Below are 23,255 nucleotides of genomic sequence, written 5' to 3'. Positions count from 1 at the left end.
GCAAAATAGGGGTCAAACGTTTTATAGGCTTGCTTATCGCTATATGGTGGAGGTCATTAAGCAGGAGACTGTGAAGGAGGCGGAAACATTGTGCATAGTACTATTTGGTTAATATATCTATGTATATTACGTCTGGCTAACCAGGTATTGGTTTTTGTGTTTGAAACTCCGGAAATTTAAATATCGGATATATATTTGTTTCTAGCCGCGCCTGTAAGCCCGTCTAAAACTTGCATCCCCCATTATCTCCTAAAAGATCCTTTACTCCAGCTGCAACATCACGGGCTTAAAGAAGTTTTGTAATGAATGTACTATAAAGTATAGGATTTAAATAAAAACAAGCAAGCGTGTTTTGTTCTTAAGACATTTACATATAATAAAAAAAATGTTTCCTTGTTCGCCAGCAATTTTAGAGTATTGCCAAATGCATGGACAATATTTAAAGCAACGCTTCATTTACAAAAACCAATATTAATGATCTCATAGTATATTTAAATACTAGCATTTGCAATTTTGATGCAATGAAATTAAATGCCGGTTCTTCGCATCGGGCGGTCCTTACGCATTCAACGGCCCCGTTGTCCCTGTTAAGGCCCAATTAAGGAACTAAACGTTAGCTAGGAAACTCAAAACTGCTCTAATTGCACATATTGCTTTTCCCACACATCAATTATTTCGGCCGAAGGGCACAATATAAAATGCTTACGTTTTGATGCATTAAAAACTTCGAAGCTTCGTGCTCAGTATTTTGAAGCTGCCAAAAATACATTAAAAAGAAATACAGCATTGATAAAAAAAAAAACTTATATACCTATTACTTTTCCATCTTCCTTCAAAATTGAAAAATAAGAAAAACTCAGGATCGAAAATAAAAAAGTTGTGGGTAGATACAGAGTATCGCCAAGTCGGCAATCCTTGCCTTGAATAGATTAGCGAATTGCAATTTCTGACTTGTATATTGCATAATACGCCCAGTGAGCAGGTCCTTGTGGGGTCATCCGTCGGTGACAGCATTCAAATTTAATGCGATTTTTGAATTGACAACTGGGACAACAGCTATGTATGTAGGAGCTGCTTTAAAATGCATAATGCCTTGACGGACGTCCAATCGATGGCCACAAATTAGGCGCAATTAAATGAGGCAGGACGGGCTACATGTCAATTGGCGTGGACTCTGACGCAGTCTGTGACCAATTTACGGGCAGCACTCGCAGCTAATGGTCAGAATGGATCGGTTGGACATACTTAGGCTCTGGCTGTGCCTGGGCATTGGCATGAGCCTAAGCCGAAGCCTAAGCCTGGCCAGCGCTGGGGAGCTTAAGATAAGTATGTGCGATTGTATGGGAGGTCATGCGGTAGGAATTTCAATTCTCTGCGTTTACATCTCTTGTCAGCCTTTTGGATCGAGCCAGTGCAGCGAGCAGAGTTTGAAGCAGATATTGCGATTGTCCTGAAGGAACTGGATGCACTGCAGCTGGATGTGACCGTTACCGATTCGGTGGTGCAGCTCACGCGCACCGACGAGCAGCAGGACATGGACAGCTGTAAGTAGCCGGCATTTGCCAAGACAAGCTAAATTCAATTTCTTGGGCCCGCACAGTTTGTGAGATTCTGAGCAGTGTGGGCAGCTCGGTGATCGTGGATCTTAGCTACAGCCGCTGGTCAGAGGGCTACGAGCTGGCGCGCTTGAATGGCATTGCGTATGTGCGCCTGGAGCGGGTAATGCGTCCCTTTTTGGACATGTTTGGCGATTTTATGCGGCAGAAGCATGCGAATAATGTGGCCATGATCTTTCAAAGTGCTCGCGACTCGATGGAGGCCATGAAACAGCTAATGGCTGGCTATCCCTTTCGCACTCTCATCCTGGATGCCAGCGACACGCAGTCGGAGGATTTTGTCACGCGTATCCATTCGCTGCGACCTCCTCCCACCTACTATGCAATGTTCGCCCGTGGCGCCGCCATGAATGGTCTCTTCGAGCGCGTAAGTATTGTTGGCCCGGACCGTAATCCTGTTGAAATCAGTTTGAGAGTGTGCTGCATATCGTTGCAGGTGGATATGGGCAAGCTATTCCAACGACCCACCGAGTGGCACTTGGTTTTTCTGGACACCAGGGATCGCGTTTTCAAGTACAAGCGACAGGTGGAGTTTGCGACACGGTTTACTTTGAACGCACGCGCCATCTGCCGTTCAATGCAGATGCGAGATCTTTACTGTGGAAGCGGATTTACGGTAAGCCCGAGATGTGACTGCATGATCTGAGAGGACCTACCTTGCTTTGCCTGGAGCGCTCAGGTCCCTTTTCTCTAGTCGGTTTCCAAATTGAATGTAGATCTCGGAAGCCGATCGGACGAAGCTCGCTCCTACAACCTTTGACTTGCATGGAAGCTCTTAATGTTCCAGAGACGCGACTGAGATGTCTAGCCGATCTAGATCTAGTTTGTCGAGGGATCAGAGAGGCTTCCTTCTGTCTGTTAAACACATTTGCACATAACCAATTTACCTTTATATCCATTTGCGCTTCGAAGCTTAGACATGTTGGATATATATCTAAGAAATCTTTCCAGCTGCACCGCGGTCTGTTGCTGGATGTGCTGCGGAGTCTTATCTATGCAGCGCAGGTGAGCCAGTCGTTTCCACAGCCTGTTTACCTGGATTGCAATGCCAGCGCCGAGGTAACCAGTGCGGAGACCGCCAACAGCCTTTGGATGGAGAATGTGCACTGGAGCAACTTTGTGGGCTATATGCCGAGCAGCGAGGAGCCATATAAGAGCGAGACCCTGGCAGAGGTGGCCGAAGAGGAGCCAGTGCCCAATTTGAGCTTTGTGGCCAATATTTCGATTGGCTACTATTCCAGCGAACATGAGGCCAAGACGGACCTGGCCGTTTGGGGAGCTGGCGAGCTGCGACTGCTCAACGAGACAATTAGCCCAAGCCGGCGCTTCTTTCGAATTGGCACCGCCGAGAGCCTGCCCTGGAGTTATTATCGCCGCAACCCGGACACCGGCGAGCTGCTGCGAACCAGGAACGGTGATCCTATCTGGGAGGGCTATTGCATCGATTTTATGGAGCGGCTAGCAGATAAGCTGAACTTTGGCTTCGAAATTGTGGCACCCAAGCAGGGACACATGGGCGAACGCAATGAGCTGGGCGAGTGGGATGGCGTCATAGGCGACTTGGTCAGCGGCGAGACAGACTTTGCCATCGCTGCACTCAAGATGTACTCGGAGCGCGAGGAAGTGGTTGACTTTTTGCCGCCCTACTACGAGCAGACTGGCATCTCCATTGTAATGCGCAAGCCGATGCGACGCACCTCGCTCTTCAAGTTCATGACGGTGCTGCGCCTGGAGGTCTGGCTGAGCATTGTTGCCGCCCTGGTGGGCACGGCACTGATGATCTGGTTCATGGACAAGTTCTCGCCGTACAGTTCGCGCAACAATCGCGATGCCTATCCGTACGAGTGTCGGGAGTTTACGCTTCGCGAGAGCTTTTGGTTTGCCCTGACCTCGTTCACGCCGCAAGGTGGCGGCGAGGCGCCCAAGGCGATCTCCGGACGCCTCCTGGTTGCCGCCTATTGGCTATTTGTGGTGCTCATGCTGGCCACGTTTACGGCAAACTTGGCTGCGTTTCTTACTGTCGAGCGCATGCAGACGCCGGTGCAGTCGCTCGAGCAGCTGGCGCGACAATCACGCATTAATTACACCGTTGTCAAGGATTCGGACACGCATCACTTTTTCATGAACATGAAATTCGCCGAAGATACCTTATATCGTCTGTGGAAAGAGCTGGCCCTGAATGCATCCCGCGACTTTCGAAAGTTTCGAATTTGGGACTATCCCATTAAGGAACAGTATGGGCACATACTGCTGGCCATTAATAGCTCGAAGCCGGTTCAGAATGCGACCGAAGGTTTTGAAATAGTGGACGCGCACATCAATGCGGACTATGCGTTCATACACGACTCCGCGGAGATCAAGTACGAGGTCACCAGGAACTGCAATCTAACGGAGGTTGGCGAAGTGTTCGCCGAGCAACCCTATGCCGTCGCCACCCAGCAGGGTAGCCATTTGGGCGTGAGTATTATTGTTCTTGCTTTTTTTGTTTGTTGATAATACCTTTTTTTTCCACATTTGGTGGCAGGATGAGCTAAGCTATGCGATTTTGGAGCTACAGAAGGAACGCTTCTTTGAACAGCTCAAGGCAAAGTACTGGAATATATCGAATGTACGCAACTGTCCCCTTTCCGAGGATCAGGAGGGTATTACCCTGGAGAGTTTGGGTGGCGTTTTCATAGCCACCTTGCTTGGCCTCATTATGGCTATGATTACGCTGGCTTTTGAGGTGATGTACTATCAAAAAAAGCAAAATTCCTTGGCATTGGTTACGCAGGTCAAGCCGATGGACGTCAATGAGCCCACTAAAATTGCCTGGCTCGATGCCCAGCGTAATACTGAGGATATGGTAATGAAATCTAAAAAGCCGTCTAAACTGACGCCACCGCCCTCATTTGAGGCAGCCACATTTCGAGGCAAAAAGACTCCAGCAACTATTACGCTGGGTGTTGGCAAGTTCAAGCCCCGACTCCGTGAACATGGCCTGCACTCGCGCCGTGAGCTCGCCACATCCTCAACGGAGCCTCACATTGGTTATATGGAATAAAGTTGCATATTTAACTGAATTATCTCAATTATTTTTAGCTGAATCGAAAATCGTGCTTTTCTGTGTTTGTCTCTATCGCGTAGCCTTTTTAAATTCAACAAAAATGAAATACATACATATATGCATTGCACCTCAATATAAAAAGTTTTTATTTGTGGGGAAGATATAAGTGATAAAGTATATAAAGTGTTTGGATATAAGTGATAAAGTATATAAAGTGTTTGTGGCTAATTACACCTTATCTTGCTTGTTTTCTATCTGTCGGACGCTTACCAATATTTAATCTAATTGGATTTGCCATTTTTTCCAATGGTTTGATTCTGATTACTGATGAGTGAAAGGTTCCTAATATGAAAAACTCTTACAAACGCAGTCAGTTTTAATTTAAAATTAGACCTACAATTTATAATCGTATTGTCAGTTGATCGATTTGACATTCAAATTTGAAAAATTTCGTTTGAATTTGAAATATCACGTTTATTTCAAATTGTGTTAAATTTATACTTTCTTTGAGAAAATTTCTACAATTAATAAACGATACATCGTATTGGATAAATTCAAATTTGAATTTGGAAAAATGGCCCTCCAAAAGTAAAATCGATGAATCGATATCTATTTTTTACCCATCGCTAGCAGCACTGATGTACTAACTACGAATTTTATTGCGTGCAACAAGACGACAAACAAAAAGCAAAAGATATCGTTTAAGTGTGAACAATTGTAATTGCAACAGCAACGCAAGCGCAGCAAATCGAACTTTAATTAATTAAAATCGTAGTCACATTAGTTTCCAACTGCGTTGGCATATCCATATCGATTTCGATACATGCAAAAAGTGCCACACAGGCGACAGGCAAAATAAACAAGAGCAGGAAAAATGCGTGCGCTAACGCCAGCGCACATATTAAATATTAAATCAATATTTGTCACAATAATCGCAGCACTGCTCATTGCACCAAATGCCGTTTTTTCGCGCAAACATCACTTGGAAGTTCGCGTAAGTAATTGGAGCCGGCATCGCGTTTGGTGATTCCGATCCCGATCCGGGCTCCCATTTACGTGTGCACATACATAAGTATGTATGCATGTAAGTGTAGTTAAATATATAGATGTCTTTGTGTTCTTCCAGAATGATATGCGCCCCTATATTGCGTTGAGCACCTTTGGCTTCTACACAAACGGACATTTGGACGTGCAGCTGAGTCAGCTAACAGTTGACGATGAGCAGTCGACCGATTTGGTGCGCACAATGAAATTGCTTGCTTTCGCATAGTTATAATAAGTATTTATATGTTATTGGTCATTGCAGTTTGGCCTGTCGTTGGACAAGACGAGCATTGATCAGCTTAATCCGTACTTGGACTCGCATCAAAATAAGTGCATACTAGAGGAGCTGCCGTCCAACCAAAAAAGTGGCCCAATTCTGTTTTTTGTGCTGGATCTGAAGGAGCTCAAGTAAGGTTCTTCTCATCGACTGTCGAGTGGGCGCCTATAATTAGCTTTTTTTTTTCCCAGAGTACGTGTGCAGTGCTCACCGGAATGGGAAAACAAGCATATCTACAAGGATGTGATGTACCGTCGCAAGCGCAACTCGCATGTCGCAAAGGTCAGCGACACTGCGCTGTTCATGCAGCAGCGTCGCCGTCGCGCTGTGATGCCCGTTGATTCGGACGAAGCAGTCGATGACATGGATGATCATTCGGTTGAGGAACCTATGCAACCAGAGTTGGATGCAGCTGAAGCGAAGCCGAATGCCGAACAGCCGAAGCTATCGTCGCCCATTGTGGCTGGAAAAATTAACGCAGCGCCAAAGGTAGAACCTGCCGTAAAGGAGCCGAATGAGTCTTCAGTACTTGAGGAACCAAAAAAGGTACCTGTGCAACCAAAAGTGGACATAGCAAGTGCTCCATCAGTTGTAGCAGCTCCACCAGCTGCCCTCAATGCCGCCAAGGCGAGTGGTGTGCTCAGTGTCAGCAATGAAGCAGAAGTTGAGGCCGGTGCCAAAGCTATTGGCGACGATGGTGCAGGTGTCGCCGCATCATCTACCTCGTCTAGCAGCAACAACAACAAGAAGCTCGATGATGCCGAACTGGAACCAGCGCTTCCGGTGGACAGTTCTCGGGGCTCTGGGTCTAACTTTTATGAATTCAACTCCTACAGGCAATCGCAGGAAGAGCTGTGCAAGAATTTCACGCTGCCGCTCATCAAGCATACAGTCGAGGGCACCAACTACTACAACTTTACGTTTTCAATGTTTGTGGCCACGCAGCACGATGAGGGATTGTACAATTTATACTTTCACGCCTGTCCCAACTATTTTAACCCCAAGATGCTGTCTTTTAATGTAAGTTGAGTTTGTGACAGGGCAGTCCAAAATAAGTAGCTAATTTTTGCAATTTCAGGTGGACATTGAGGAAAACAACAATGGCAATTACTTGTCGGCCGGTGAAATGCCGTTGCCCGCCTTGTACTTTATGATGAGTCTGTTATTCTTTTTGTCCGGATTATTCTGGGTGTTCATCCTGAAGAAGAGCAAGTGGGTGCGCATTGGACAAACGGACTTCATAGTATTCATGCTGTTAAATTATTTTACAGGCACACTGTCTACAAGATACATTACCTTATGGCCGTTCTCGTTTTCCTTAAGTCGCTGTCTCTTATGTTTCATTCAATCAATTATCATTTCATTGAGAAACGTGGTGAGCATGTGGAAACCTGGGCGATACTCTACTACATAGCGCATCTACTGAAGGGTGCCGTGCTGTTTATAACTATTGTGCTCATTGGCACTGGCTGGACATTTATCAAACATATACTCTCCGACAAGGACAAGAAGATCTTCATGATTGTCATTCCGCTGCAGGTTGGCGATCAATTGTGTTGTCTTAAAACATTCGATGAATATATACTGTTTCTAATCTGTGCTTAGGTTCTGGCCAATGTGGCGCAAATTATAACGGACGAATCGGATCAAAGCGACGCCGAGTTCCGCACCTGGCACAACATTTTCTTCTGTGTGGACATGCTATGCTGCGGCGCCATACTGTTGCCAATTGTGTGGTCCATTCGCCATCTGCACGAGGCGTCCGCGACAGACGGAAAGGCGGCAATTAATCTTCGCAAGCTGAAGCTTTTCCGCCAGTTTTATATTATGATCGTCTGCTACATTTACTTTACGCGCATCATTGTGGACTTGCTACAGATGACGGTCGTCTTTCAATATGCCTGGCTGGACGAGATGTTCCGCGAAATGGCCACATATGTTTTCTTTGTGCTCACGGGCTACAAGTTCCGCCCAGTCTCATCGCATCCATACTTCACAGTGCCCGATGACGATGAGGACGACGAGGTGGAGGTTGTCACCGAATCTGGCCTAACCGCGTCGGTGCATCGCGTTAAGCCGCTAAATCGCTCGGCCCATTCCAACACCATCACCATTATCGAGGGCAACGATGATGAGCGCGAGAATCTGATTGCAAAACGGGAATCAAGCCATGAATACGATTAGATCGCTTAGTAGCGCTACACAGACCCATACATACATATATATGTATATATATCTACGATTGGGATTTATATATATATATATATGGTATATTGGTATTTATATATACATATGTATAAGATACGCACTTAACTGCAATCGTACTTTAAGCAAGACGAATTCCAACTCCCGCCAGCTGTTGCAAGACGGGTATTTGGTTGGGATGGGTTGAATGATGTTTAGTTAGTAGTCCGCCCCGCTCCTCGATAAAAAAAAAGTGCCCGTCCAACCTAAACGCACGTGTAAATAAAAAACGTTGCTTCGCGCAATCCCACACTCCCCCACATAGCCAACAACCAGATCGATGCTTGACCGACTCGTTTTAAGGCATTAATGAAATAATTTTATTGAATATACTATACATACATAAAGCTTTAATATAACATACATTGGACAATGCCACTCTTGCTCTACTCCTATTCTTTAATCGCCTGACTATATATAGGATCCACTCAACTTGGGCATCAGTTGTACGGTAAAGATCATATAAGTGCAAACGGCGCACGCAATCTAATGGGTTACATTGAGATTAGTCGTACTAGTCGCTAGCTTCTGCTGGTGTTCCACTTACCCGTGTTAGCAGATGACAGTCCAAAACAATTATGCCCAGACAATCAATGCGCACAGGTTCGTGTAGAATTTGTAGCGAAAAGTTTTGGATCTGTAAGAGCAAATGACAATTGAGATGCGATCTCCAATACTTGCACTAGTTGCGCACCTGAAGGGAAAGTGCCGAGGAGGTGGTCAGAATATTGTGGAGCTGGTAGGCGATCCGGGGCACCATTTGCATGCAGCTCTGTGAGGCGTAGACGAAGGCGGGTATCTGCATGACAGCGGGCACCAGCATATAATAGTCTGTGAAATCTCAAGTAAGAGCGGATAAGACAGAGAAAGAGATAGAACGAGCGACAGAGAGAGGTGGACAACTTACCAATATTGTCGATGTTCATGTAGATGGTGTAGTACAAGAAATAACAATCAACTGTGATGCGTATATAGATCATGAGCAGCACGGCGAGCACGGAATAGCTGAAGGCCCTGCTAAAGCTGACGCACAGCTCGTAGATGCGCTCGTACATTAGCTGCTTCTCGCGCATTCGCCGCCTTAGGTAGTCTTCGAATCCAGTGAAGCTGGCTGCACCGCTGGCAAAGGTCGAGTACTCGACTAGCAGCCCCAGCTCGCATTCCAATTGCACCAGCTGTTGGCGCATCAGCTCCAGGTGCAGCAAAAACTGCGTGTTGCGCAGATGCACCACAAACACAAACGGCTGAAAGGTGCTCCAAAAGAGCAGAATGTGATGGGAGATATCCTGTGCGGCAACGAACAGGCTCAGCAGCACCAGCTCCAACAATAGTGGGCCGTACAACAAGATGAGGTAGCGCCGATGCTGCACCAGCTGCTGCCGCAGCGTGCCAGCTGGCGGCGTTCGCGATCCATACAGTTGCCAGAAGCGCGCCAGATGGACCCGATGTCAGGGCAGTGACTCCCCGTAGATACTCATTACGGCCATTTCGGCAAATCCGTACTTCATGCCGTCGTTGAAGCAGCTAAAGGCGTCGCCATTGTAAAGATAGGCATCGTCGCTCGTCACGCACACGAATACAATTGTACTAAATCCTGTCAGCAGGCAGCCGGCCCAGAGTTGCAATAGCTTCGCCTTCCGGCTCGGATGCACGTCGCCGGGCAGCGGCAGCCCGTGCAGTCCAAGCAGCTGATAAAAGCGCAGGTGAAACTGCAGCACCCTGTCAATATGGTAGCCCATCGTCGTTTGACCTCAATCCGCCATCAGAATTCAGTCCCCATCGACGATCCTATCGCAGTTGCCCATCTGCAACGGAACGTGGCGCACAAGGACAAAATGACCCCATGCTTCACTGCACTTTGATGATGGGCGTCGATTCCACTAAAATTAATGCCATTGCAACATTGCTTATTTATGGGTATGGGTATCGCTAATTTTATAGTTAAGTTTTTGTTTGCTTTAAATTTTAGTTACTCCACACAGAATTTCTCGCCTCAAACAAAAATGTACAAGTGAATAAATAAAGTTTGAAATTAATCGCATGAAGAACCAAGAGTCGGAACCGTTTGCCGATTGCTCGAAACTTGAACAAATTCCCCTCATTTTCCACCCAGAACAGTGTAATACACAATGACCTCAAAGTCCCATCCGTCACCGAAGAAGAGAAACGAATAAGCCTGAAGCACGCAGACCGACTGCACAACCACTGCAACCGCCTTGCAAAAGACCTTCTCGACAACAACCTGCACCCCCGACGCCTTAAAAGACACCACCCACTCGACCTGCCTTTTAGACCGCCCAAAGAGTGGTGAGACCGTTTAAAATACCAGTGCCAATACACACAAAAACCACATGCAAATATCTACACCACATAAATTACTTATTATCGATGAGATAGATCGTAAATAAAAATAGAAACAAACAAATTTTCCACCCAGAAGGCGTTGATTTGACTGAAAGAGTGAAACACATCTGAAAGGAAAGTACACAGAGGTATGGTGTTACCCGATCTTGCTTCATTAGTGTTTTTTTCTTTTTCCATCAACCTAGCTTAAGCGGCTCAAAATATTTTATCCTATTATTTTACTCTCATAATCTTATTTTTAGAATTGAAGTGAAAACATATTGCTTTGCGTCTATCAAAGAGCAAGTTCGACGAGATAAATCCTGCTAAGTATACGTCGCATATTAAGGTGGAAAGGGAACGGGTTCCAAATTAATGCTATTCCAATTCCTAATGCTATATTCACTGAGAAGCATTCGAAGATCGGACTACAATTGGAGACTCGCTCAACTAAATTCAAATGAAAATCTAGATCGAATTCTGCACTCGAGGAAAAATTGTTAACTTACTATTTCATTTGTCGACAAAGTTGATCAACTTAGCGAATATAAAAAGTCATATATCCAACATGCTCATAAGAAAGTCAATAGAAAGACAAAGGCTAACAATTAAAAATGTATTTGGATTCTACATCATATATAATATATCAAATATAACATATAATATAATAATATAATATATATAATAAATAAATTATTCATAATTAAGAAGAACAGTTCGGTTCGAGTATGGCCGACTGATAGATAAGCTATACTCTGCTCCAAATAATTCAAATACTTGCAGACCAAGGCAATTCGAGCTGCGTCGACCTAGCCTTGTCTATGTGAATGCGTCAATTTTAGAACTACAAAATATATTATGCTCTTCTATACAATACGCAAACGAGTTTATTTGGGACAAGGTACAAATTAGAAGAGCCTGATATATCAATCTTGGTTGTAGGTCTACTTATGGTGAAAACAGATATTTATACCTCATACATCGCCAGCAAAATTGGAAAAACTTCAAGCCCTGAAAATTGCTTAAAAAGCGGACAATAATCACCGATGCTTTTTAAGAATAACTTTTACACAGTGTGTGCCAAAGTAAAGAAGCACAGGCGTGCTTCCCGATTACAGTCTATATACATATATATATATATATATATATATATATATATATAGAAAAATGTTGTACATGCTAGTGGGTACCATTGTGGTTATGGTTTATGTTAATTACCTGTAAAATGAGTTATAAAGAATATTTTTGCAAATGGGCGAGCCTGCATTATATTTTGGTTTGATCTTTAGAGGAACTCATGGGTAGTAACCTTCCCCCCAATGGGGCGTGGCACTTTGTATTGATCATATTGAACTTCACCAATCAATATACACCTTACACTTCGTGAAGAGAGTATAAGCACACTTTCTGATTTTGTGGAACTTTGAGTTTTAATCTTAGACTAAGACTATGAAAAAAAAACCAATAAATAAACCTTAAAGCAAGATTAAAGAATCACGACTACAGATAGGGCCCGGTATACTGATATCCGGTGCTGCCGGGTCCAGCATTGTAGCTGTCCGCGGCGCCAAATGTTTCGGCGGCAGCGCTGTTAAATCCGCCGTGGCTGGGCCACTCGACGGGGCTGGGACGACGGCGACGTGACTGGATCGGTGCAGCATAAGAATCAATCTCGTCTTCGTAGGCATCTGGCTGTGTGCTCAGCTGCGGTGATGGACGGAAGCTGCTGCTGCTGCTGCTGGTGGCGCTTCTGCTTCCAAAGTCATATGGATACGGGCTGTCCAGAGATGACTCTTCGGGCACTTCCAGCGTATGGGCAGGCGGTCGGGCGTGGACATAGGGGGGCGGCGAATAGCTATAGCCCTGATCTAAATCCATGGGCTCTTCCACCGGCGCTGGCTCCGCGTAGCCGCCGCCATGGTACAATGAGGAGGAGCCTTTGTGGCGATGGTGGTGCACTGGGCCGGGATAGTGATAGCCCACATCGTCGTCATTGTCGTCGGCGAGCTGATGATGCTGGTGCTGGTGCTTGTGATGATGATGCTGCACCCGGTACGTGTCCACGCCGTGCTCTGGTTGAGACTCGTAGTCGTAACTGTTCGGCCGGTGCTTCTCCTCGATGATCGTGTAGGTGTTCACCTTCTTCTTCGGCGGCAGTGGTGGCTTCTTAATCACATATGTTTCGCTGAGATGCTCGGCCAGCTCCTTCGCATGGTTCAGATAGTCCGCGTGCTCGCTCATGTGCAGCGGCTTGTCCAGATCGGACAAGATGACGCTCTCCAGCAGCGGGCTTGTCTTGGGCTTCGGCGGTGGGCGTGCGCGCAATCTTTGATGCGGCGCCGCATGGTGGTGAAAGTGATGGATGACCTTGTGCTGCGGTCCCTGCTCCGCATCAATGGCAATACTCGGCGCCTGATCCTTGGGCACATGCACCTTAATGTGCACATATTCGTTGCCAAAGGCCGTCGCGATCGCCGGCAGCAGCAGCGCCAGCAGCACAGCTGGAATCACCTTCGGTACCATCACGGAATACACGACTGCGCTTGGGTATCTGCTTTCGGTGTGGTATGCTTGGCTCGATATTGGTTTCTGGTTCTTCTGCTCAGATCTCGCGCCGTCACCTGATGGCCGCGCGCATTGCCAAAATTGGTTTAAACCGAAGTCTTTCTTTTGTCATAATTTATATACCATCATCGACTGCGCAGCTCAAACGGGAAAATTGATAACAATTTCGGCGGGTCGCCCTTGTGCTACCCTAACTTGTGTTAAAACACATCAAAATATCAAGTCGAATTAATTTTCGTCAAAAAAAAATGCATTTACCAAATAAGCACGTTCGAATAGAGATTTTTAAAACAATGGACTTAATTAGACATTATTACATAATTAATTACGATAAATATTTTTTATTTATTTTATATCATATTTATGTTAATCTAAATATTAAAAAGAACTTTCTTTTATATAAAAATTTATAATATAATAATATTTGTTAGGAATGTGTTTGAGGTGAGGTGCTAACATAACCTTAAGATCCGCATGTCATAATAGGTTAGGGTATTGGCAAGCAACTGTAAACTGTCGATGTCATTACGAGCATAGCGGCGCGGGGAGTTGGGGCAGCATATTTTCGTCATCGTCTCACTCTCCCAAACATCTGACCCCCCCGCTCACATTTTTGATGCGTGCGCTGCGTCTTTGCCTTTGCCTTTGCCTTTGCCTCTGCCCCACGATCTCGTTTGCGCGCAGCTAGCGGTTGATTTTTTATTTTGTTTTTATTTTTTCTTCGTTTGTTTTTAAACTTTTGTTTTCATTATTATTGAAATGAAATGTGCCGCAGCCGGCCGCATACCGATTTTTTCTAGCCGCCAGCAAAAAGCGGCAGCAGCAACAAAAACATTTGGTGCCATGCATTTTGTTAAACGAAAGTTCAAGATGAAAGTGTCTTTGGATACGAATTCGATATCGAAACCTTAGAAGCATCAATGGGGTCTCGTTTGAGGCAGTGTTATTTCTGGTTGGGAAATACATGTATTCTAATTGGACACATTCCTTTGTATAACCAAGCTGGGATCATTTCTAGAGTATTTCAATTTTGCTGAGCTTCATTCAATATTTTATTAAAACAAAACATTTAATTGTTATGCAAATGGAAAAATACGAGCACTGAGAAAGTTGCCAAGATATCATCATCATCATTAACATTATGCCATCTTATTAAACACTCTCTATACATATGTATACATATATACATATGTATGTAGTATACATGGGCATGTATATACATATGTAAATTTTGTGCAATTTCTTAAAACATTCTTTTGAAACACAATGCAATTGTAGGCATACAATATTTTTTTAAGTAATTCCACGCAATCATGAATAAAAGGCGTTAAAGGTTATGTCAGATGAAAATGTATATTATAATATATTTTACGTAATTTACAAGTATATTTTTGGTATATCCATTAATATTTTATCTTATACATCAATACATAAACATTTCAAATTAGTGCACCAATTAGTTTTTGTTTTATATATATGTAAACGGAAATTACAAAAAAAAAAAACATTTGCAGTTTTGCAACTTTTATTATATTTCATCTGCTGAACGATCCAATTACTCTTTGGGCATTATTATAAATTCTTGTTATTTTCTTTATGTTTAACATATTTGTATCATTGCCTGTATTTGATAATTGGGCTTATCTGGCGTATACGTCATTTATACATATGCATGAAACCCGGCCCAGATAAATAATTCAAAAAGAAATTATCAACGAAAAACTGGTTTCCATGGAAAGCATCAACACATAACAAAGATATTATTCATGGTCAGCTATTAAATTTATGTATAACGGCGTATTACGTATACATCAATAACGAAAAGAACAAAAACAACAAATAATTATTCCTTCTTATATATAAAGTTTTAAAAAATAATATTGATAAGCATTTACATTTGTATGGATTATAAGCAACAAAAGCGAGATTGCTTCAAAAGAAAATATCTTTAAAATTTGCGGCGTCAAACTTTTTACGGTTTACGATACTGAAATTGACTTGTTAAATATTATTACCAAAAATTAAGATATCTTTCTTAAGGTTCCGGTAGATTGGTAAGTTGCAAGAATTCGAATTGGGGAAAACTTTATAAGATATCCGTCTACTTTCGTCATATTTAAGGTTGGTCGCCATTGGTATACTTTTTGTTTAAAATAAATAAATATAAATGTGAGAGAATTTATTATTAATGTTCATTATATTTTATTATTATTATTATTATATTATATTATTTTAGATTTTTAAGTTTAATAGGATAATTATTGAGTACATTTTGAAATTATCGAAAATGCGCCACCGATAGTAAGCGTCGTAAAAGTATCGATAAGGAGAAAATATAAAAGACGATAGTATTGCAACCTCAAGCAACATGATTGTATGGCAACTCTGATAACAGCTGATGTCTCTGTTGCGTGTTGGTTTTGGTTACTGTCCTGACATATCGCCGAAATTTTTAAAAATCCGGAATTTATGAATTAAACTGTAACTGAAATGATATCGACAACAACAAGATGTATGCTGCGTGGCTTGGTCATGGCACGGAGTCCGCCCCGCCTGTTGTTGCATCGTCACATACGCACCTTGCCAGCGCTGCCTGCTAAAATTTTTGTCGATTTTGAGAATCAGTACGCACACACTATTCTCTCCGAATCCTTGAAACCGTATCAGCTTGTGCGCTCCAGTGATAGTCCAAAAACAAGCACAGCTGATTTTGCCGCGCCCAAGCATGTGCTGGAACCTGAAAAGAATGCGCAACCGGATGAATTGTACGCGAATTTGCTGGCGCTGATACAGCACTGCGCGCACACGGGCACACAGATCAGTGAGAAAGGATTTACAGATTTCATAGGCGTTTTATGCGACGAGCTACATAAATTTAGCGACGAGCAGCTGATGGGTGTGCTGCGCGGCCTGCAACAGTTGCCGACGCCGGCCTCCACGAAGGTGGCCAACTACATGGAGCTGTGGAATACCTTGGACATCGAGTGCTGCCGCCGCATCGAGCGCTGGTCCAGCGCACAGTTGCTGCTGGTCAGCGATGCCTGGTACCAGCTAGGGCTGGCGCGGATTGGTGAATTTGTGTGGCAAGCTCTGCGCAAGCTTGGTCGCAAGATACGAAAAATGCCTCCAGCTCAGCTGGTGCAGTCCATGTTTCTGTGCAACCTGCTGCGTCGGCCGGTGTTCGAGATGTTCGACTTTGAACAAAATCTGGCGCAGTGCGTACACCAAATGACGCTTCAGGAGCTAGGTATCATGGCCATGGGCTTCTTCAAAACACAAACGCCCATACGCAATCCCGAGCTGCTGCAGCAGCTCTACACGCGCCTGGAAGCGCAGCTGGACAGCGTCGAGGACATTACACTGGTCGCGCTACTCAAAGTGTTGCGCTACAGCAGCAAGTTGCCGCAGGTGGAAGCACTGAGTAAGCTTCTGGTGGCGCTCCAGCCGCAGGTGGAGCGCGTCTCGCTGATGTCCTGCCTGCACATGGCGCTGCTTGGCTGCGAGCTGCAGACCTGCAATGATGAACTTGTGGAACGCATTCTGCTGCGCTTTGAGCGCGAACTTGATGCAACACGACTCAAGGATTTGGAGCGCATTTGTCTGGTCATAGCACTGTTCAATCTGAGAACCGCCAGCGGCGTCGAGGAACGCCTGGTGAAGCGTTTTCCGGACATGCTGCGCAGCCGCATCGACGAGATAGTGCGCTATCCACGTTGCTACTCCAACTGCTTGCAGTTTCTCAGTATGCGCGACATTTACGATGTCGAACAGCTGAGCGTTGCCCTGGAGCCGCGCTTCCTGCGCCATGCCTATCGAAGCGGCCTGCCCGGCCGCGAATACTTCCACCTGGACAGCTTTGCTCAGCTGCTGGGCTCTGGCTACGAAGGGCCACGGCTCACCGATCGGCAACGTCAGCAGATGGGCAAACTGTACACTCAGTATATACCGGATCGCGCGAAAATCCAATTCAAGCTCAACAGCACAGATCGCATTCTCCTGGAGATTCGCGATGCTGTGGGCAGTCTGCTGCGCACCACAGTCGGCCTGAAGCATATACTGCCCCACTACGATCGCTGCGATCTGGTTGTATGCTACGATCGTCAACAGCAGCGCGCTGTGTCCCTAGATGCCAGCTGTCCGGAGGACTACAGCGGCGTCCTGCTTACGCGGCAGCACCTGCTCGGCCCCAGGGAAGCAGCACACATGGACACGCTGATCATTACAGTTGCCGGCTGGAATAATGTCATACGCGGGAAGGATCGCTACACGGGGCAGTTTGCCATGAAGCTGCGACAACTGCAGCAGCTGGGACACAAGCCTGTCGTGGTAAGTGGTTTGTTGAAATGTATTTAATTTTCGTTTAAATTATATCCTCGACTCGTTAAGTGTGTAACACATTCAAGGATACATTTCGAACATCATAGAGTATATGTATATAATTTTGATCAGTATCAACAGGCAAGTTTATATAGCCATGCTCGCCTGCCTGTCCATATGTATGAACGCTTCGAACTCAAAACTATATAAGAGCAAGACACTTAAACGTTGGTCGTTCTAGTTCCCGCTCAGGTCTTGTTTCCATGATCGAGAAAAATCGATATTGAAATTCAAACTACAAAAAAAAGTCGCTGGGCCAGTTAATGATTCAGACCAACTTTCACAACTTCATATAGAGGGTGCGGGCTAAATTTGATATTTATTTAAAACTGCTTGGGTTCAGGTTTCAGTGCGGCTAGTTGTAGGTCCGGCGCAGTGCAAAAGATAAATTAATATTCCGATTTCGAACCATATCCGACCATGACTGATTCAATGCTAACAAGTCCTTCGGTCTCAAGAAAGATTCGTGAAATTATTGAATGAACAATGTGGGATTTTCTATTTTAAACACCTTAAATAAACTCGTACAATTGGTTGAAGAACTGTGTAGAAAATTATTACCTGGTTGGGTATTAGGGGACAATGTTTTGAAAATTCAAACAAATAAAATGATACTACACTGATCGAATGTTTATGAAAGGAGGTAAATGGTAAATGGGTAAAAAGGCCAGATATCAGATAAAATGCTATAGGTTAGGCAAATAATAATCCTTGTTTTTCTGGTTGCAGTAGAATACATTAAATTAAATTATTTTTAATCAGTTTTCAAGCGTACGACTTTTCTTGAATCATTTTTATTGTCATACAAAAAAAATTGTTTACGTATATACGCTTCAGGGCAGTTGCCTCCCATCAACATATCGAATGCCAAACTATTTTCAACTATTTTGTACATCTAACTGCAGATCTATTGGCATGAGTGGCGCGAACTGGAAACGGCCGCGGACCGGCAGGACTTTTTAAAGCGTCGTCTCCGCCAGGCGGCCAGTATCTGAATGAGAGCAGCGACGAATGGAGCTGGGCAGGATGTGGATGAGCTCAGCAATACCATACTAATCATAGTAGTAATTATAGCGATAATAATAATAATAATAATAACAAAGGCAACATAATCAGAAATCGTTTATAATGGAGCACTGGCAACGTGAGCTTATTTGTTGTAACCGCCCGCGGTCACGCCCACGCCTGTCTCAACTGTCACAGGTCACAGTCACATCGCCCCATGGAGAGCCTTCTTGGTATACTCGTAGACAACGAACAGGGTGGCCGTGGCCGGAATGGTGCGTAGAACTGATGGCAACAGTCCACGATAAAGGGCCAATACGCCCTCTCGTCGAACAATTTCCGCACCGACACTGAACATGCCCTCATTGAGGTTCTTCACCTGAATGCGACTCTTTATGACATCTGCTGGGAATGTTGATGTCCACAGACAGACACCGCCAATGGCCCCGGCAACCATCGTTCTAAACGGTCCAATTTCGTCCTTTGTCTGATCCTTACTGTCATGTATAAATGTAAATTTTAATTTACGCATTCACGCATACGACAATTTGTACTCACCCGCGCAACATCTCGCGTGTACCCTCGTAGCTGCCAAAAAAGAAGAAATAGCCGGGCATCTCGCGTATAAATGTGGAGCCCAATCCACGATAAAACCCGCGTATACCTGTAAGAAAGAGGGAGAGAGATAGGGACATCAAAACCATGCTTAGAAAGAGATAGAGTGAGAACGTGGGCATATACTGATTTATATGATGTGATTCCCAAGTACGTGACGGTGCATGGAAAATAACAGCGAGTCGCACGTGAGGCCAGTGCTCTATTAATAGACTACACTACACTACACTACAAGTAACCCCTATGTGGAGTAACCCTGGTCGTGACGCTGCTTATCAGTAGCTGGAGTGCCAGGCGCGAATGAAAGCGAACAATCACAACAATTTTGAAAACCGATCCCCTTGGCAATGTGCGAGGCCGTCGCAAATGCACCACAACAAGATTTTGTTAACCCGCCAGCGTATACTGTGCTCCATTCTGTTGTCAATCAATCAAAAAAGATTCTGTAAAATTTCCACTTGACTGATAAGGGCCAAACATCACTTGTATATAGAAACTATCACTATCCATAAAAGATGCAAAACATTTTCAAAAGCTCCATTTATCCATGCTTAAACACAATATATCAATATGCTATTATAATATATTGAGTGTATTTAAAGTTTTTAATTTAAAGTTAAAAAAAAATTGTTTTTATCAGTTGCACAAATTTGTACTTGTTTAAGATTATAATCAGTCCTGTTACGACGCTTCGTTTTAATTCATGATCGTCATATTTATGTGCGTATTTATGATTAAATCTCAAGAACTCTACAGCTAAAAACTATGAAAAAAGAAATGTGAACAAATGTGATTTGTAAAATATAGCAATAATTATGTGAAGACAGAAAACGCAACAAATTCTGGGAATTTTTATACTCTTTACGTAATAAAGTTCATAACATATATGGGCAAACAGATGTGGCATACATATAAGTAAGGTCTTCACTTGAGCCGATTCAGCATGCTGTCGAATCATTTCATTAATCAAATCAAGTGAATAAATTTATAGGAAATTTGCTTCAATGAAAATGTATGTATATGCTCTATACGAATGTATGATTCATGGGTATCAACAAATTGACAGATCTTTAAAAACAGATCAGTTTTAACAACATATTCGAAGTACTCAGTACCAAATACACTAGTTCGGAGCTGATTAAAATTGGGAATATTCTAATTTTTGCAAGTGTTATTATTTTTATTTAAATTTGATGGCAGTTTTAAAATTCTATATTATGAATAATTATAAAATTATGAACTTCAGTTACAAGGAGCTATTTCTATTCAAAATGAACTGGATTTAAATGCAATTTACCACCTTACCAAGCAGATCTAATTTCTGAGAGCATGGGCAGAGGAGATTACAATTTTGGGATTTGGCTTCTACAAAAAAGAGCGCACATCAAAGACACAATAACCTGGACATATATTTTGTGGCAAATTTTTGCTATTTCAAATTTAATCAATCGAAAGCCAAACTAGTAAAAGAATCCGAGCTATTTGCAACTTTTGAATTGGTCTGGCAACGCCAACAGCGATCAAGTAAACACGCAGCTGATTGCTTTTGTGCAGCGTATCTACAGCGTATCTACAGCGTATCTACAGCGTTCGCGATTAAATATGAATTATGAAGAAACGGAGAGTAATAACATCGAGATATGCACATAATCTAATCAAGAAGCTTCCAAAATAATAAAAAAAAAAAAAAATGAACTCACCTTCGGTGCGCCAGATGTAACGTGTTAGCGTCCATGGCGTGCGAAGGTCGGCCGTTTGGGTAGGCTCCACAAAGTGTTTCATCTCGCGCAGGGCCTGCAGCTTGCACTTGATCAGCTCAGTGGGACAGAGGGTCAATGTGGAGAAGCAGGCGGCCAGAGAGCCGGCGCATGCGTTCTGCGTGGTGGTCAGCTCGCTAGCCAGCTCCTTGCCAACCACATAGGAGACAAACTTCTGGCAGCCACCGTAGGCGGCAAAGAGAACTGAATTTTCGGCCACATTCGCAAAGACCGCCGGCACGGAGCCTGCATACAGGCCCCGCATGACGCCATCCCTGCGGTAGGTGCTAAAAAAGCAATCAAACATGCCCTTGTAGGTTTCGGGAAATGTTTGTAGCTTCACTTTGACGGTGTCCAACGGCTGGGAAACATAGACTTGAGCGGCGCCGCCTGCGTGTGTGAAGGGCGAGAAACACGTGCGAATTAAATACATACAGACCTATACACATACATGTACAAAGCGTAAACACGCATTGTCGCTGAGTCTGGACTCACCCAGCGAGCCGGCGATAAAGTCTATCAGCCCCTCCACGAAGTTGATATTGTTGCCGGTGTTGCCCCCATGCATGTCTAAATGCAAAATGAATTTCAAAAATTTGCCGACTATCAGCAAGAGTCCGTCACGAAAGGCTACGGCCTTATTTCGTATTCCGGGCTGAGTGGATCGCACTTTACTCTCTTCGGTTTTGCCTCTCTTATGCTCTTCTTCTCGCACTGCGTTTTCGTAAGCTTCGGCTATTTGCTCTGGCGTCATTATCAGCACTTCGCTGCCCACTCTCGTGGAGCCGATATCTGGTGGCAGCGACGACGGCTGCGCTGCTTCAGCAGCAGAAAGCGAAACCTCGCCAGTGCCACTGCCTTTGGTTAGTGCTGACGCTGTTGATGGCGTCGCTGCCGCCGTCGCCGCTCTGGCCGTCTTGTAGCCATTGCCATTGTGCTCTCTTAGCGGCGCTGATGTCGCTACTACAATCTCCGCAGGCGTCGGCGACATATGTATGTACTTGCTGTGCTCCCAACTATTGTGTTTGTTGCTATTTCATTCATTGGATTGGCTATTGCGTCATGATAGCGCTCGCACGCGCTCTCTCGCAACTTCTCGCCTCGAATTCTCCAAATAATCGCTCCGTCTCTCTGACTTACGCTTGCTCTCGATAATGCCGTCCGTTCTGCTGCCTACCTCTCTTTCTTATCGCAATCGCGTTTTACTGCTACTCTTATCGCTCTTCTCGTGTAACTGTTGCTTCCTCTGGCCGCTAATATTGCTGCTTATGCTTTTGCTTATCCGCCCTGTTGCCTTGCCGTTAACTCTGTATTGCATATGAAAACAAAACTCGTTGTGCATTTTGTTCAACAAGAATTTGGAAGGAAATGCCAAAGTTATGAAACTATATACATTTTATTTACTCTATGTGCTATTTATGTATGAAGGTATCTAAATATATATTTTATAAGTATATATTTCTCTATGAGCACGTACCTAGATTTCGATAAGGACGTCCGTTCGAAACGTATCTCAGTAACATGGCTGGTTCAATCACTTTTCATGAAAAGGCAACAATGTAGATCTTAAAAATAAAACAAATATAAAATTAAATGTCACAACAATTAAAAAATCCAGAACAACCTGAAATTACACACCAAAAACTTTAAAAATTCGAATTAAAACTTTTCCATTCAAAAATGATTGATTTTCAGTCATAAAATGTCAACGTTATGTCAGAAAAGTATGCGGCTTGATAGATAAACAGGAAATGCAATTGCAATTTGGTATTTTTTAACGATCCAAAATATACCTCCACAATAAAAATCTTTTTAAACATTTTCAAAAAATTGATTGAGTCGGCTTAAATGTGCCTTGACGTATTTTCTCGGTTTTAAATAATGATTTTAAAACGATTTATTCAGTATTTACTTCCTTACTAGCAGATACAAAGCTGACCGAACACAACCTTCAGTTGCAGTTGGACCCTCATTTTCATTGAATATTTAAAAAAGAGTTTCATAATAGAGTTTTCCATCCGTTTTCCACTGTTGCTGATTCTAGCTCTTTAGTATGCTCTCAATCAGTAGGTCAGTCACTCAGTCATCCGGTCAGTTAGTCATAACAAACAGGTTTGAATATACAGGTAATAATAAGATAAAAGAGACAGATTATTAAAAATAACATTCTTTCAGATTATATAGTAGGAAAATTCATTCAAAGATTTGATCCGTTTGGTGATATTTGTGTTACTAAAATATCCCAAAATGCAGCCATTGCAAGAATTAACGAACTATGTGAGTGATCCTTTGATAACTATTAGCTTATTTGTCTAGAATCGGCTATATCCAATGGTCATTAGCCGGAATCAGTTGAAATTTTCAAC

The 23,255-nt window shown here is 43.7% G+C and overlaps 6 protein-coding genes across 6 annotated transcripts; 3 read left to right on the top strand and 3 right to left on the bottom strand.

Annotated features, from left to right (window-relative positions):
• The first annotated feature begins 818 nt into the window (after positions 1 to 818).
• Ir8a (Ionotropic receptor 8a) lies at positions 819 to 4,761 on the top strand. Its single transcript, XM_064699925.1, has 6 exons — positions 819 to 1,326; positions 1,395 to 1,544; positions 1,601 to 1,983; positions 2,053 to 2,232; positions 2,568 to 4,073; positions 4,141 to 4,761. The coding sequence occupies exons 1-6, from the start codon at positions 1,218 to 1,220 to the stop codon at positions 4,657 to 4,659; spliced, it is 2,847 nt and encodes a 948-aa protein (XP_064555995.1). The 5' UTR covers positions 819 to 1,217; the 3' UTR covers positions 4,660 to 4,761.
• A 455-nt stretch (positions 4,762 to 5,216) lies between these two features.
• On the top strand, positions 5,217 to 8,605 carry LOC135440480 (protein GPR107). Its single transcript, XM_064699671.1, has 7 exons — positions 5,217 to 5,656; positions 5,789 to 5,899; positions 5,969 to 6,114; positions 6,175 to 7,003; positions 7,062 to 7,195; positions 7,255 to 7,522; positions 7,589 to 8,605. Exons 1-7 carry the CDS (start codon positions 5,537 to 5,539, stop codon positions 8,165 to 8,167), a joined length of 2,187 nt encoding a protein of 728 aa, XP_064555741.1. The 5' UTR covers positions 5,217 to 5,536; the 3' UTR covers positions 8,168 to 8,605.
• Positions 8,542 to 10,152, bottom strand: Gr8a (Gustatory receptor 8a). Its single transcript, XM_064699672.1, is given in 3 exon segments — positions 8,542 to 8,713; positions 8,775 to 9,058; positions 9,135 to 10,152. Coding segments are annotated over 3 exon segments (1,191 nt in total). The 5' UTR covers positions 9,967 to 10,152; the 3' UTR covers positions 8,542 to 8,638.
• Positions 10,153 to 11,767: 1,615 nt separating this feature from the next.
• On the bottom strand, positions 11,768 to 13,242 carry LOC135440525 (uncharacterized). The gene has a single exon (XM_064699741.1). The coding sequence runs from the start codon at positions 13,091 to 13,093 to the stop codon at positions 12,071 to 12,073; it is 1,023 nt and encodes a 340-aa protein (XP_064555811.1). The 5' UTR covers positions 13,094 to 13,242; the 3' UTR covers positions 11,768 to 12,070.
• A 2,292-nt stretch (positions 13,243 to 15,534) lies between these two features.
• On the top strand, positions 15,535 to 18,773 carry LOC135440445 (FAST kinase domain-containing protein 5, mitochondrial). The gene is made up of 2 exons (XM_064699610.1): positions 15,535 to 17,461; positions 18,418 to 18,773. Exons 1-2 carry the CDS (start codon positions 15,626 to 15,628, stop codon positions 18,505 to 18,507), a joined length of 1,926 nt encoding a protein of 641 aa, XP_064555680.1. The 5' UTR covers positions 15,535 to 15,625; the 3' UTR covers positions 18,508 to 18,773.
• Positions 18,622 to 22,311, bottom strand: LOC135440446 (mitochondrial ornithine transporter 1). Its single transcript, XM_064699611.1, has 4 exons — positions 21,385 to 22,311; positions 20,833 to 21,279; positions 19,076 to 19,181; positions 18,622 to 19,014 (listed from the first exon to the last, which is right to left on the bottom strand). Exons 1-4 carry the CDS (start codon positions 21,878 to 21,880, stop codon positions 18,723 to 18,725), a joined length of 1,341 nt encoding a protein of 446 aa, XP_064555681.1. The 5' UTR covers positions 21,881 to 22,311; the 3' UTR covers positions 18,622 to 18,722.
• Positions 22,312 to 23,255: the final 944 nt, after the last annotated feature.

This window comes from Drosophila montana, unplaced genomic scaffold (assembly GCF_035044405.1).
Source record: "Drosophila montana isolate Dmon_TW-CO22-7 unplaced genomic scaffold, ASM3504440v1 contig_1624_1, whole genome shotgun sequence".
Taxonomy (NCBI): domain Eukaryota; kingdom Metazoa; phylum Arthropoda; class Insecta; order Diptera; family Drosophilidae; genus Drosophila; species Drosophila montana.
This window is presented reverse-complemented; position numbering and strand designations above follow the sequence as displayed.